General features: G+C 44.3%; 1 protein-coding gene across 1 annotated transcript in view; it reads left to right on the plus strand.

Moving 5' to 3' along the window:
• The first annotated feature begins 1,176 nt into the window (after window positions 1-1,176).
• Window positions 1,177-14,717, plus strand: part of MECP2 (methyl-CpG binding protein 2) — a 63,599-nt gene continuing 50,058 nt past the window's right edge. Inside the window, exon 1 of the mRNA XM_036108917.2 lies at window positions 1,177-1,323. Coding sequence (XP_035964810.1) covers window positions 1,262-1,323 — 62 coding nt within the window. The 5' untranslated portion in view covers window positions 1,177-1,261. The remainder of the gene's footprint in view (window positions 1,324-14,717) is intronic.

A 14,717-nucleotide genomic window follows, 5' to 3' on the forward strand; every position in this document is an offset into this window, starting at 1 on the left:
AGCCTATAGATATCTAAATAGCACCCCCTTCACCTTTGCTTTATCTGTATCAAAGGCCTTATCACTACGTGACATTATATTATATACTTATCTGTATGCTTAGTATGCATCTTTGCCACAAGGATGTTAGTTTACTGTCTTGTTCAGTACTGTGAATCCAGAACCTGGAACAGTGCCTGACATAACAGGTATTTAATAAATGAAGGGGGGAGGTGGCAAATCAGAATTAGAAGGTTCCTTGTTAAGCACAGAACCAGTACAAGGAGCATTGGATGAATTGGATGATAGGTGGAATCAGATTAAGGTTGCCTTGAGAAATAGTCCTGTCCTGCACACCCCATTGGATAAAACTTTTCCCGCACTCTTATTTTTCTGACACAGAATTGCTGGATCTTAGCTCCCAAATCACCTTTTCTAGCAGGTGTTAGAGCTGGCAGAGCTAAGTGCTGCTTCCTTTGTGCTCTCATTGCCCCTTCTCCACACCTCCACCAAACCATCTGATACAACAATGACAGATCTCGTTGCAGCCTGGGCATGCACCGTCTTCTCCCGCCAGAGTTTCAGGAAGGCCAGGGCTGTGATTTGTTAATTATTCCCTGACCCCATGAGAGTGTAGCATACGGCACCCAGCAGGCTCGGATGAAAGAATGCAATGGGTAGGCCCCTGAAACGAAGGTCCGTTGTCTGGAACGTCAGGCTCCAGGGTAGGCAACTTTGCTGCTTCTAGTGAAGGTGGTGATACCGAGAAAATACAGGTGCGGTGAAACTCTTATAGCAGCGTAGTTTGTGCGTTTGTGTACAGCGGGTCAATGGCCCAGGAGGGCCACGCAAAACAGGCGTGCGGAGCCGAGGCCTTCACTTGCCCCAGCATCCGCAAGGGCCCATTAATCCTTAATATTCAAATTCCTCCCACTAAACCAGCCCCTCCGCGCCCTAGCCGCCTCTTTTCCCCAAATGACGGTCGATGGCAACCAATCGGGAGCTGGACATGGTTTCCACCCCCTTTTCCCTAGCCGGAATGGACACAAACTCCAGCCAATTGGTAGCATCATCACCGAGACCCCGCCCCACCCTGGTCGTCGCACCCAATGGCAGGAGGGCTCGCGGCGGTGCCGGGGGCGGGGCGCGGGCGCGCAGGTGCAGCAGCGCGCAAGCCGGCCGGGAGGGCGGGGCGCGACGTCGGCCGTGCGGGGTCCCGGCGTCGGCGGCGCGCGCGCTCCCTCCTCTCAGAGAGAGGGCTGTGGTAAAAGCCGTCCGGAAAATGGCCGCCGCCGCCGCTGCCGCGCCGAGCGGAGGAGGAGGAGGAGGCGAGGAGGAGAGACTGTGAGTGGGACCGCCGCGGCCGCGGGCGGGGACCCTTGCCGGGGGGCGGAGGGTAGGGGCGGGACGTGGCGCGGGAGGGGCCCGCGGGGTCGGGCGACACGGCTGGCGGATGGCGTCCCTCCTCTCTACCCTCCCCCTCCCGCCGCCGCCGCCGGTGACGGCTCCCCCCTCGGCCCGTCACCCGCACTCGCGGTGACCGTCCTCGGCGCGGTCTCCCAGGGCCGACTTCGCCTGACGCCCCCCTCCCTCCCGCCTCCGGCGCGCATCCCGGCCCCCGGCCCCGCGGGCGCCCCTGTCGCCGGGGTTTTGCCTGTCGGGGCTGCGCGCGCGTCGTGCCCTTCTCGGGGCTTCGGGCCCGCGGCGTCGTCGCGCGCCCGCCGCCCCGGCCTCTCCCTGGATCGCGCTCTCCCCTCTCCCTCCCTCGCGCGCCCCCTCTGCCGTTACTCGGGCCCCCCCACTGGCGCGCGTGCGCAGTCCGCCTCCCGTCGGGAGAGTGCGCCACAAGGGCTCCTGTGCTTTCACCCCCATCTCCAGGCTTTGCCTCCCCCTCCTTCTCGCCCATTCCATGACTTTCTGCCCCCACTGCGAGCGAGTCGGTCCACCATCTCCTTTCCCCTCTAGCAGGAACAAGTAGGTGGGAATTATTGTCCACCCACAAAAGGGACTAGACATTGTGTTCCTGGTCCCACAACTCATCATAAAGAGGCGGTTATAGTTCCCATCATGAACCTTAGGTAGGGGACTGTGTGTCCGGGAGCACTAGAGGCTCTTCGGTGGGAGTGCGCCCCCAGGGTCTTTGGGGGGTTCCGTGGCCTCAGAATGTGAGCGCCCTCCCATCCTCCCCGCCCCCCTTCGCCGGAGATCTTCTAGTTACATAAGTGGAGTGGGACATAGTATGTAACCGGCTCCTATAGTTCTGGAGCGCGCCCTGCTCAAGATGATCATCACCAGATGGGCCAAGTTCATCGCATCGTTGTGGTTCCTGTCAATTGCCCCTGAAAGTTTATTTTCTTTTTAGTTTGGTTATAACTGAATTACCCAAACTGAAACTCAGGTGACTTTTACGTGGTGTGGCAATGTTTCTGTGGTTTTGCCCTGAAGACTTAATGTCATCGTAAAGAGTCTAAAAAAATTGCTTTCACAGAGGAGACCGTTAATGACCTTGCTTAAGTGGACCCGAGGTTGGGAAAGCTTGCTCTGGAATACCTACCTCTGTGGTGGTCGCCTGCGTTGTGAGTGTGTTCGTTGTGGATTGGTCACAGCAGAAATGGGCTCCACCACAAAAGTGATATTCCTGACTCATGGTCAGGCAGATGTGTGCTTCTGGTTCTTTTTCCAGGAACAGGAATGGACTCTGCAGAGCCATTCACACGTTGTGTCTCTGTTGTGTGGGATCAGTACCCCAAATTGTGAGATGGTAGGATCGAATTCAGGGGGGTGGTTGGTGATGGTGGAAGCAAATCTAGCAGTGCGTGATGCCAGGTGGCTTAGACTTTGCAAGACTCTGACAAGTTTTAGGTGTTTTGTCATACCAGAAAAATGAAGGTTATTTGTGCCGTGGTAGTAAAATTCAGTGTTGTTAATAGGCAATTATTACTTGAAAAGAAATTCGTGTTTCATGGCCAGAATTTTCATCTGGATCTCAGCGATTTCAGTTAACAACAAGATTAAGCTGACCTCTTGGGTCTTTTGAAATATGCTGGATCCTTATTTAAAAAAACAAAAAAACAAAAAAAACGGTGTCTAGGTTTCTTTGGTCTTTTAGGAATTTCCACCAGGGACTTAGGGAATAGGCTTATTTATGGGCTTTTTATGACTTCTATTTCAAATCCCAGTCAGGAAGCCCGGGAAACACTTGCTTTTATTTTCTTACCCGGACACAGGAGAACCTTAAGGGACACAGTCAATCTAGTAGAGTACAGTTGATTAAATAAGTTGCCACAGATAGATACCCATTTGTGGCATGTCAGCTTGGTGGCAGATCACTGAGGTACATTCCCATCCACACACACAGACGCACAAGCCTCACTTGACAAAGATTCCAAGGTTTGTGCATCTCAGCCTATGACATGACAGGATGAGGACTCTGCTTTGTTTTGCATCATTGGCAATGCATTTGCCTCCTCGGGTGCCCCTCCAGTTAGCTGTTCATCATACCTCTAGCCTTTTATTTTATATATTTTTTAAAGATTTTATTTATTTATTTGACAGAGAGAGACACAGCGAGAGAGGGAACACAAGCAGGGGCAGTGGGAGAGGGAGAAGCAGGCTTCCCGCCGAGCAGGGAGACCGATGCGGGGCTCGATCCCAGGACCCTGGGATCATGACCCTGAGCTGAAGGCAGATGCTTAACGACTGAGCCACCCAGGCGCCCCACCTCTAGCCTTTTAAACAGCACAGGCAGCTTCCAGAATACAGTTTCTCTGAAAAGTGCCTGGTGGCATCTGAAGTCAGTATGTTCTAACAGCTTGAAGAAACCTATGGCTTTCTTGCTATTACGGGCTATCACACCGTCCTGTTTCTTGTTACAAATGTGCCTGGAATGCTTTAAACCTACAGTACCAGGTCTTTATTTCACCTGACAGAGCATGATGCAGTGAAACTCTCCTCGACTTTTGTGTTGTTTATGTATTGGGAGGGTTAGAATACAATTTTGCATTCTATTTGCAATTTCTAACCAGAGTCATTGTTGCCCGTTTACCCTGCCTCTGTGTGGCCAAAGCTAGAGTGGGTGGAGAGGCGAACTGTGGAGTTTGACAAAAAGAAACTGTGGAGTTTGGCTAGATAAGTCCAATATGATGTTGCCCCCACCCGAATACTCCGTCCCCTATGTGGGCATTGAATGAGAAGCTTGCTTCTTTAACCTGAAATAGAGAAGAGCAGAAGCAAAATTGTTAGTTCCTTACTCCAGTCCAGTTTCCACCACTAATGTACCTGCCTGGGACTGTTTGCATGATAAATGATGTGTCCTGATCGTTTATAAAGGTGAATATCAGTGGAAATCTTTTAATTGGCTAAGGGCAGTTTGTCGCCAGGCTGCCTGAGTTATCTATGAGGAGGAGAGAATCCCAGAAAATGTTTGACATTTGTAGTAACTATAGTTGACCTTTGAACGATGCAGGGATTGGGGGCCGCGACCTCTCACCCCCGTGCAGTTGAAAATCCACATATAACTTTTGACTCCCCCCCAGAATTTAACTACTAACAGCCTAGTGTTGACCAGAAGCCTTATTATTAACTTAAACAGTCGATTAATGTATATTTTGTATGTTATGTGTAGTATATACTGTATTCTTAAACACAATAAAGATGTTATTAAGAAAATCATAAGGAAGAGAAAATACATTTACAGTACTATACTGAAAAAAATCAGCATATAAGTGGACCCGAACAGTTCAAACCTGTGTTGTTCAAGGATCAACTGTAGTTTTTTAAGGGCATGGGGGTGGAGGGGTGGGGGAAACACAGTCCTAGACTGGTGGCGAGTTCCAGGGAGTGCAGCAGGACACCTGCATGTTTTCACCACCCTCTGCTGTGGTGACATGCATGCAGACCAGCCTCATGTGGCTGGCAGACACAATCTTTTTTCTTGGGTAGAGCATTATTTCTGCTTCAACGGAAGGACCTTGTCCTCAATTCTTCTGTACCAGGCTTTTCCAGTCAGATTGCTGTTGTCACCACTGTGACTACTATGCCTTTATCTCGTTTCCAGTAGGACAGATGTGAATGGGTTCTTCTTCCTTGGGCTCAGTTACACAAAGTTATGCTCTTCTGCCTTTATCTGTTCTCTTCTGCCTTTCTCTTGCAAGGAATCTTTTCTTATTGAAATCTTGATTTGCATGCTATTACTTAAATACTTGGTTCTGCCATTTTGGATGGTAGGTATGGTGTTGGGGGAACTGAGTGGGAGTGGGAATTTGGTGGCAGGCAGGGCATCCCCATTCCCAAATCAGAGGGGGTGTGTGTGGCCATTCTACTCAAGAATAAAGCCTTGACCTTTATAACTTCTTCAGGGCATACTTACGTTGGGTCTGCTGGCATATGAAGGTGTCCTCACCATGGCTGTTTAGCAGTTCCTGCAGATGTCTGAACTCTCCGGAGCAAGCCTTAGGAAGGGTTCACTTGTCTTCCTTGCCTAGGAGCTGGGGGCATCATATATATGGAGCTGCACATTACTGTTTTATTGGGTTTTCACTTAACTGCTTTCATTTGCTTGCTCTTTTTTCTGTGAAATCTTGAGTTAATCAAAGATCTTAAAATTTCAGAGCTGGAAGGAACCCTTAGTCCAGCTCCCTCAGTTTACAAGTAAAAAAACAAACCGTGGCTGTGAGAAGTTGTAGCTTTGCCAGGGCCTCCCAGCCCGGATACTGGGTATGATTTTTATTATATAGCTAACAGTAGTACTGTTACCTTGACTTCTGGATTTCAAAGCATTCTATGACTTGACTGTTTCAGGGAATTGTAAGGCCTCACTGCACCTCAATAGATAATTCTAGGTACCATCCTGGTAGTTACAGACCAGCTTAAAAGACTTGGTTGGTGTTGCCCTTGCTCTGGGTTTAATTACATGAGTAATTGTGTGAATAGTCTCTAAGTTGTGTATTCTAGGTTTTTTTAGTCTAAAGGTGAAAGTGCTGCTCTTGGGCCAGCAAGCTAACCAGAGATTAGCTAATATGGGGCAGTTTAGGTTTTAACAAGGAAATGATGTTATCTTGATGAAAAATGTAATGACAAAAGTCTTCTTTTGAATGTATTCAAAAGCAGAAGAGAAACTATCAAACTAATAACTTAGTTTGTTGAACATTGTGATTTAACTGATCTGAGAGGCTTAAAAGTGATTGCTCTGAAACAGACTTGCATATATTGGAGGAGGGCTTTGGATCTCCCAGGGCTTTTGGTTTCTGTTGGTGCTGCTTTTTTTTCCCCCTCTCTCTCAGGGTTAAAGCTCCTTTAAGTGATGTTACAACAGCTCATTTCAAATTCAGCTGCTTGAAAAAGAAGGCCAACTTTGCCTCTGGATTTCACGTGTTCTTTTTGGGATGACATTTTGATGTTGCATGTTCTCTTGAACATGTTTTCTCTCCCTGAGTACTTCTGTATGACATAGTGCAAGAAATACTTACCAGGGATCACCACTAACAGTATGCTTTATAGTGCCAAAGTGTCCCTCAGAGGTGACAAGACTTGTGATAGTGTCGATTCTAACACACATGAATCTTTATTTTAGTACTGTGTGTTATGTGCTAGTAATTTGCGGTTTATCCTTGTTTCTAGTAGGTAAGCTGGGAAATAGCATAGTACTTTGTCTATATGTTTATCTTCAAAATGTCCCAAATAGCCCTGGGAAAAAGGTCGTGCAGCACAATGGGGGCTTTCAACTTACGATTTTCTTTGTTTTAGGCTCCATAAAAATACAGACTCACCAGTTCCTGCTTTGATGTGACATGTGACTCCCCAGAATACATCTTGCTTCTGTAGACCAGCTCCAACAGGATTCCATGGTAGCTGGAATGTTAGGGCTCAGGTAAGTAACCTTCCTTTTTTTTTTTTTAGTATATGTCCTGGTTTGGCCATCTGTTTTTAAAAAAAAAAAAAGGAAAAAAAAACAAGATGTACTACTCTTGGACAGTATAAAAGTACCCCAAAGACTAAAGATATAACTGTGCCAAACTGTGCCATATAATAAAAAAAAGTCACTTCCCTGAGCCCTGAAAGGTCAGTTTGGGTAGGGTTACTTGGTAGCCACAGCGTGATCTGGGGGCGGGAGTCAGATTAGAGCCGGAACTGGTGATCTGCAACTTCAGTTCACCTTGAAGCAGGTCAGCTGAGCTGAGAGCGCTTTGACTGAGCTCTTCACCTGCCACTGCTGCTGTTGCCTAGCGGTCTTCAGCATGGTGCTTTGTTTGCTTTGGTTTTGGGTAAATGACTTCCTGGTCAATGGTAGTGAGCAGTGGTAAAACATTTTCAGATATAGGAACTGGTGTGTGGTCCCCTAGAAGGATGGCTTCCTGAAAGCTGTCACAGAACAGCAGAGCCCATGGCTAATGGCTGTGCTTGCTACTCTCCTTCCCCGGAACTAAAGAGCACCCAGACACAGGTCTGGCTCTTGAGACTCTAGAGCAGAATGAATGCCTTTTGAAAAGCTGAGGATCCAAGCCATATGAGGTCTGACACTCAGGTGCTCTATAAGCCACACTTTTGGCTACTTTGGTGCCATTGTGTGGACTTTAATTTTGTAAAAATGAGTGGTTCCTTAATTTCTCAACTGTCAGGCTCAATATCTCAAGCTTTTTTAAAATCAGTGGTCACTCCACATTGATGTTTTGACACCTGGATCTCAAACATTCCATGTGGTAAGGCAGAACGTACTAATTGAATTTTTCCATTCCTTTTCCTAAGAAAAAATGTGAGTTTATACATATGCTGCCATTGTGATTGCAGCTGAGACCCCCAGGTAGCACTTTGTTGTGTCTCTCTGCTGGTTTCTGACACCTCAGTCTGAAGCTTTGTGGACATCCATAACATAGCCTAGTAGGGGACTGTGGAAGGGGCAGGGTTTGGGTAAAGGAGAATAGAAGGTGTGGAAGGAAGTGAAGAGCATTGCACTGCCTCCAAGTCCCAAATTTGGTTCCAGTCCTGATCCTGTGACTCAAATTGTCATTTCTCCTTTATTGCTGTGGGGTGTACTCTGGGCCCTGCTGACAGGACGTTCTTTGTACACCACGTATTTATGCTGGTGGGAGTTGTGTGGCTGATGCTTTGTGCATTGTCTCAGAAACTGTGTGGACTAAATGTAATATGGGCAGTGAATGGGTTTCTTCTGGTAGATGTTAGGCCTGGGGGTGGTTTATGTTTTTAATAGTCTTTTTCTCAGATTATGAATGGATTTTATAAAACAGGTAGTGGTCACTCTATATAGTTTCTTCTAAGAAATGTAAAAAGGAAGAGATATTTAAAAAAAAGTCTATTACTTATGAGTGGAAAAGACAGCCATTTGAGCTTCAAGAAACTTTGCAGGGAATTCTCCAAGGACAGAACCTGTCTTTACTAGATAAGTGTTTGATATCTTATTATTTTTCTTCTTTTCCTTTTTTAAGAAATTATAAAAATAATGCATGCTTTTATAGAAAACAAACCATTTTAAAGTATACCACGTAAAAAGATGAAAACTCCCCATTACTCTCCATGCTCACTACCCAGAGTAACCACTATTAATGTAGATCCTTCTGAATCTTCTCAGGCTATACAAATATGCACATTTTGTGTTTTTAACAAAATGAGGATGATATTATACATATTCTGCATCTGTCCTTGTGATATGTTTCTCTCTGCCTCATTTCTGTTAAATGGCAGTGTGATCTGGTGCTGACTTAAACGGTCATGCATTGTCCCCCTATTGGCTTTCCCAGTTGTTCGCTATTAAAGATGGTACTGGATTGAACTTCCTCATGTGCCAGTCTTTTTGAAGAACAGCTACCTAGACTTGGAATTGCTGATGGGTACCACCACATCGCCTTCCAAAATGGCTGTCTCAGTTCCCATGACAGTCTGAGAAAGTGCCACTTCCCAGACCCTCCCAGAATTGGAAGCCCATCTTTTAAATTTGTGCTCCTTGGGTTATTACTGAGGCTGAACTTCAGTAATCATCAGCCAGTTGCATTTGGTCTTTGTGAATTGCTTGCCTGTTGGTGTTCTGCATTCGTTCTTCCATCAGGATACTTGTTTTTAAGTTGATTTGTAAGAACTTGTATTAAGGATACTCTTTATCATCATGCAAATATTTTTCCTACCTTGTCGTATATCTTTTGATTCTGCTTGTCTTTTTTGATGTATAAAATTTCTTTTTTTTTTTTTTTTGAAGATTTTATTTATTTATTTTTGCGAGAGAGAGAGAAACAGAGAGTACAAGCAGGGGGAGGGGCAGAGGGAGAAGCAGACTCCCCACTTAGCAGGGAGCCTGATGCAGGACTCGATCCCAGGACCCTGGGATCATGACCTGAGCCGAAGGCAGATGCTTAACCGACTGAGCCACCCGGGCGCCCCTGATGTATAAAATTTCTGTTAGGATTTTTTTCTTTTGCTTTTATACTTAAAAAGTCCTTTCCTACCTTAAGAACATGTCAGTATTCATCTATATATTTTTCTTCTTAAAAAAACTTGATGTACTATATTGATATATACAAAAGAATCTTATAGGTAAGTTGTCCTGTGTTTTTCCTATGGTTATAAAAATGCTTGTTTTTGTATTGAAATTTGGGTAGGGATGCGTTCCCCACTTAGCCAGTCGTGTCATAGCCATTTGGTGATTCAGTCATCTGGTCTTCACCTTTATCATATGTTGACTTCAAGTAAGCAAAGCATCTCTTACTTTTTTCTTTCTGAAGTTTTTCTTTGTGAGACTTGATGGCAAGCTGGTCAGCATATAATCATTTATTCATTCACCCAACAAGTACTTGAGCCCCTGATTCAAGGCAGGGGCAGTGTGGGGCCCTGCAAGTGCTGCTTTCTCCTTGACTTGGGGCAGGGCCACAGAGATTGCAGTAACAGTGGCAACGGCTACAGTGCTCATTCCAGAAGACTCAAGAAAATAGTGGATCTTCACAAAGTAGGTTTTGGATAAACTAGGAGGAATCCAGAGGGTGTGCGTGTGTGTGTGTGTATGTGTGTGTGTTTTAGATTCTGACACAGAAGTGAGAGCTTAGGGTAGACTGCAACATAAGCATCATTTGTTTCCTAACTCATGTAATTGCAGGCTGATTTTTGTCTTGAATTATGATGAGGGCTTTTTGCTGTTGAAACAGTTCTATATTCAGCTAGCTCGGTTGTGATGGAATAAAAGTTGTGTACTGATAAAAATGGTAATTTTCTTCTGTGATGATTTTGAAGCATTTCTATAATAGTTCATAAAAATAAAGGCAGGCTTTTGGTGAATATATTCTTAGGTAAAAAGTAATTTTTTGCAACTTGCATCATTTAAATCTAATAAATAACCTTAAAACTGAAGTGGAATCCTGATTTGGATTGAAAAAATATTTTTTATTTAGAGAAAGGGTATAAATGACTTATGATTAAGGAAAAAGCTTCTTGTATAAGGCTGGGGTTTTTTAAATGAATTTTTTAAAATGGGTATATAGTACAGAATGAAAAAGGTTGTATAGGAGGTTATATGGTTAAAGAGCTCCTTGCCACCCTGTCCCCAAATACCCATTTTTCTCCCTGGAGGCAGCCATCATTATCAGTTTCTTATTAAGTGTGTGTGTGTGTGTGTGTGTGTGTGTGTGTGTGTGTGCGCGCGCGCGCGCGCGCGCACGCACCTGGGTGTAATTTTTAAATGTGGTAAAATATACATAACATAAAATTTAGCATTTTAGCCATTTTTAAATGTACACTTCTGTGGCATTAAGTACATTCTTGTGCAACCGTCCCCATTATATGTCTCCAGAATCCTTTTCATCTTGCAGAACTGAAACCATCTCCCATTAAACCCTAACTCCCTATTCCCCCTCCCCCACCTGGTAACTACCCTCTCTTTCCGTTTCTATGAAATTGACTATTCTAGATACTTCATGTTATTATCTATTTCATAATTGTGTTTATATATTTTGTGGGCATGTACACACAAACAAGGGTGAGTGTGTGTTTTTAGTTAATGTATCTTGGAGATTGATACCAGTTTTTATAGAGCCATATCATTCTTTTTAAGGGTTGTAGAAGAAATACCTAGATGTGGGACTTGCTGGGTCAAAGGGTATATGCATTTTACTTTATTTATTTATTTATTCATTTTTAAAGATTTTATTTATTTGACAGAGAGAGAGCACAAGTAGGCAGAGAGGCAGGCAGAGGGAGAGGGAGAAGCAGGCTTCTCGCTGAGCAGGGAGCCCGATGTGGGGCTCGATCCCAGGACTCTGGGATCATGACCTGAGCTGAAGGCAGCCACTCAACCAACTGAGCCACCCAGGCGCCCTGGGTATATGCATTTTAAACTTGAAGAGATAGTGCTAAATCAAGGGTGTCCTGTTAATTGCATAGTTTTAAAGAAAAGACTACATTTGAGTAGATGAGCACACAAATTTATGGCTGCGGTGCTATTTGTAGAGACTAGAGAGCTGTTAGTTAGGCTAGGAAGAAATAATTTTTAGCAGTTAGCGCTAGAAAGCAAAACTTCAGAAGCTTCCCTTTCATCAGATGTGACCTCATGTGAGCAGAGCCTGTGAGGCACGATGCTTTATTTGACAAGGGGAACTTCAGCCAATTCTCATTTGTGAATTTTGAAGAAAATGGAGCATTTTTATTTTGGTACTAAGTTGCAGTGGCTCCTTAGGACTCAGAGTTGAAGTATCCTGAAGCTGCTGGACCTTCTGTCTTATTTGTATTGTAATATGCGTAAGTTATGTCCTGGAAGTATTCAGGACCAGATTGCTCTTGCTTCATTTCTCTTTGATTCTTGTACTCTTTATAGAGCAATACTTGATTACTTTACCCTATACCAATTTAGCATATATTATGTCATTTACTGTACTAGATGCTATGGATTACCCTCAGCTATCTTCTGATCTAAAGGAAGATACAGATAGACAAACAGACTGTTTCTCTACAGAGGGCTGAATGCTATGATGGAAGAATACTGACCACTAAGGGAGCACATAAATGTTAGAGGGGTCCCACCTAGACTTGGAAGTGAGGTCAGGGAAGAGACTTCTTTGAAAAGTGACCTCCAAAACCTGAATGATAAGGCAACATTAGCTAGTCCAGGAGAAGGTAGGAGTGGGGGAGAGACCAGCATGTTCAGAGGCTCAGACAAGAGAGAACTGGTGGGCTGGGTCTCAGAGATGAGACAGGTGCAGCAAGCCAGGCCTGAGGGCAAGGAGCATTTTTGTTTGCAGAGTGTGCTGGAAGGAAATCAGACACACTACACCAGCTGTGCCACATAGGCTCCGCTTTCCTTCTAAGTTGCATCACATTCTGAGATGTTCCTGAGCCCCAGAAGGCAATGTGAGGAGCTCTGGCCATTCATCCTGTCCCTTTTCCATCCCACACTGCTCTGAAGGCCATCTGCCCTGAGCTGACTTCCCACCTACCCATCAGGTCCCCAGGGCTCCCACTTCAGGTCTCTTTATGGAACCTTCCTTCCCTCCACCTCTGCCCCAGGAGACCCATAAGGAGAGGGCTTCCCCTTCTCCAACACACTTCATTCTCTGATACTCAATACTGAGAGGAAGGCAGGAGCTTGGGTGGTGTGAGAGTCAACTCTGGTGCCAAACTCACTGCTTAGTTCTTCTGATTTTTATTTATTTATTTATTTTTACCAAGATTTTCATGGTGAAGGAAGCAGTGCATAAGCAAGCTCACTCTCTTTTGTCAAGGACCAGGTCCACCCTGATGAGCCACCATGGATGGCACCACTGTAATCCCCACAAGCCTGGGCCCAGGAGGTTGGATCAGAGCCCTCTTTGCCTCATCTCTGCATGCCTACTTCTCTGCCCTCCCTTAGGCCATTCTGACCCTTCTGCCTTTGAGGTCTTGCCTTCCCGCAGTCCTCCTGGCCCTCTTCCTCCCTAGCCTCTCCACTCTGCTCACGCGTTAGCTACTCAGGTGCTTTCTACTCAGACTTCAGAAATGTTAGCATTTTGCCCTATTCACATCCTCCTCCTCCTGTGGAATTCCAATGTGACGGGTCCAGTGAAATCCCAGGCCGTGGTTGCACTTGCTTGCCCTGCCTCCCTGAGGTAGCCTGTCCCCCAAAGGGAATACTCTCCATGCAAGCTTTATGCTCTGTTACACATAATAATATATAACATTCAAAACTGTTTTTACAAATACGCAGGAGGATTTCCTACTCTGTGTAACATTCTGCAACTCATTCTTTTCGCTCAGTATTTGGCTTTTGAGCTTGGTCCGTGTTGCTCTGTATAGACCTTCATTCACCATGTCTCCTTGTGCTGTAGAAACATCTTCACAACAGAAGCCCCACCAGAGCCCAGAGGGAGAGTGGAATTTAGAGAAATGGGGATTGACATCTGGTTTATGTTTACATCCTTTGGTCCTATTAACCAAGAAGATATTTTTATTTCTTTGTTTGTGAAAGCTTTCTACAAAAAAAGGCATCCATTTTCTAGATTTATTAATAGGGCAGTCCAAAGGTTTTATTTTTAGATTTGAAAGAAAGCAAAGAAGGCTTCTGAGATATGCACATTTCCCTTTGTTCCCATCTTCTTTGCAACATTCCACATTGCTAAAACACAAGCTTGAGCCCTTTTAAGCATGAGCTGACTTTCTACATGTGGATTATTTTTGAAAATATTAAAGTATTTTGGTTTTTCTGGGACTTCTAGTGGTACTTAAGTTTTGACATTACTTTGATAAGTTATATTTTAAATTTGTCTATACATATTTAATAATATATTTTTAAAATATGAATTTTTGTGTGTTTTTTTTGTTTTTGTAAACAGCAGAAGGTATCAGTCCATATTAAGTACTAATTTGCTCTAATATTTTCAGCTGTTTGTGGAATTACACTTGGCAAAAAAAACCAGACAAACGTCTGCAGTTGTGACAGTTTGTCTTTCTGTTCCGCTTAACTCCAGAATAAATAATTCTAGTGAATTTTTTTCTAGGCGTGTAAGAACATAGGAATGATTAAAGTCGTCATAATACTTAAGGAGTTAGGGAAAGTTGAAAGTCTTTTTTAAGTGGTTACCCTATAAAAAATGTAGCTTATAAGCAACTGTCTAAAATTTCTTAGCTACTCTTCCAGGTTGTTTAAGACAAACAAAAATGTAGTATTAAGCTGTTTATTTTTAAATTACACAAGTAAAGCATCACTGCAGAAAATTCAGAAAATGCATATGAAAATCACTCTGGGAATTCCACTACGTGGAGAAAACGGCTGTTGCTATTTGGTCTGTATCTTCCTAGACCAAGGGTTCTGACTCATGGTTGAAAATCCATGGGTTCCATGACCTTGGATGGGAAAAATACTTCATCTTGATTTTCACTAACCTCTCACTGAAAATTCAGTTTTCCTTCAGTGACAAATGTGGGCCACAGACTATGGTAGTATTAGGAGTACCTGTGACTTTGTCACCAATAGAGATGAGAGGTACTTTCTTATCACATTACAGTTACAGATATTTTGGAAACATCATTTTTTCTCGTCATGCTTCAAACCTAGGGTAGTTATTAGACCTAATTATTTAATGGTTTCCTAAAGAAGCACATATTACTCTGCACCCATGTCGATGTATGTTGTTAGTCAATTTCTATGCATTTAATTTTATGCATTTCAAAACATTCTTCTGAGGGGAGGGTTCCAGAGAGCCCAAAGGGTCCATGGCAGAAAAAGGTTAAGAACACCTGTGTACATTATACCATGCAACTACAAACATCGGAGC

Source organism: Halichoerus grypus, chromosome X, assembly GCF_964656455.1.
Source record: "Halichoerus grypus chromosome X, mHalGry1.hap1.1, whole genome shotgun sequence".
Taxonomy (NCBI): domain Eukaryota; kingdom Metazoa; phylum Chordata; class Mammalia; order Carnivora; family Phocidae; genus Halichoerus; species Halichoerus grypus.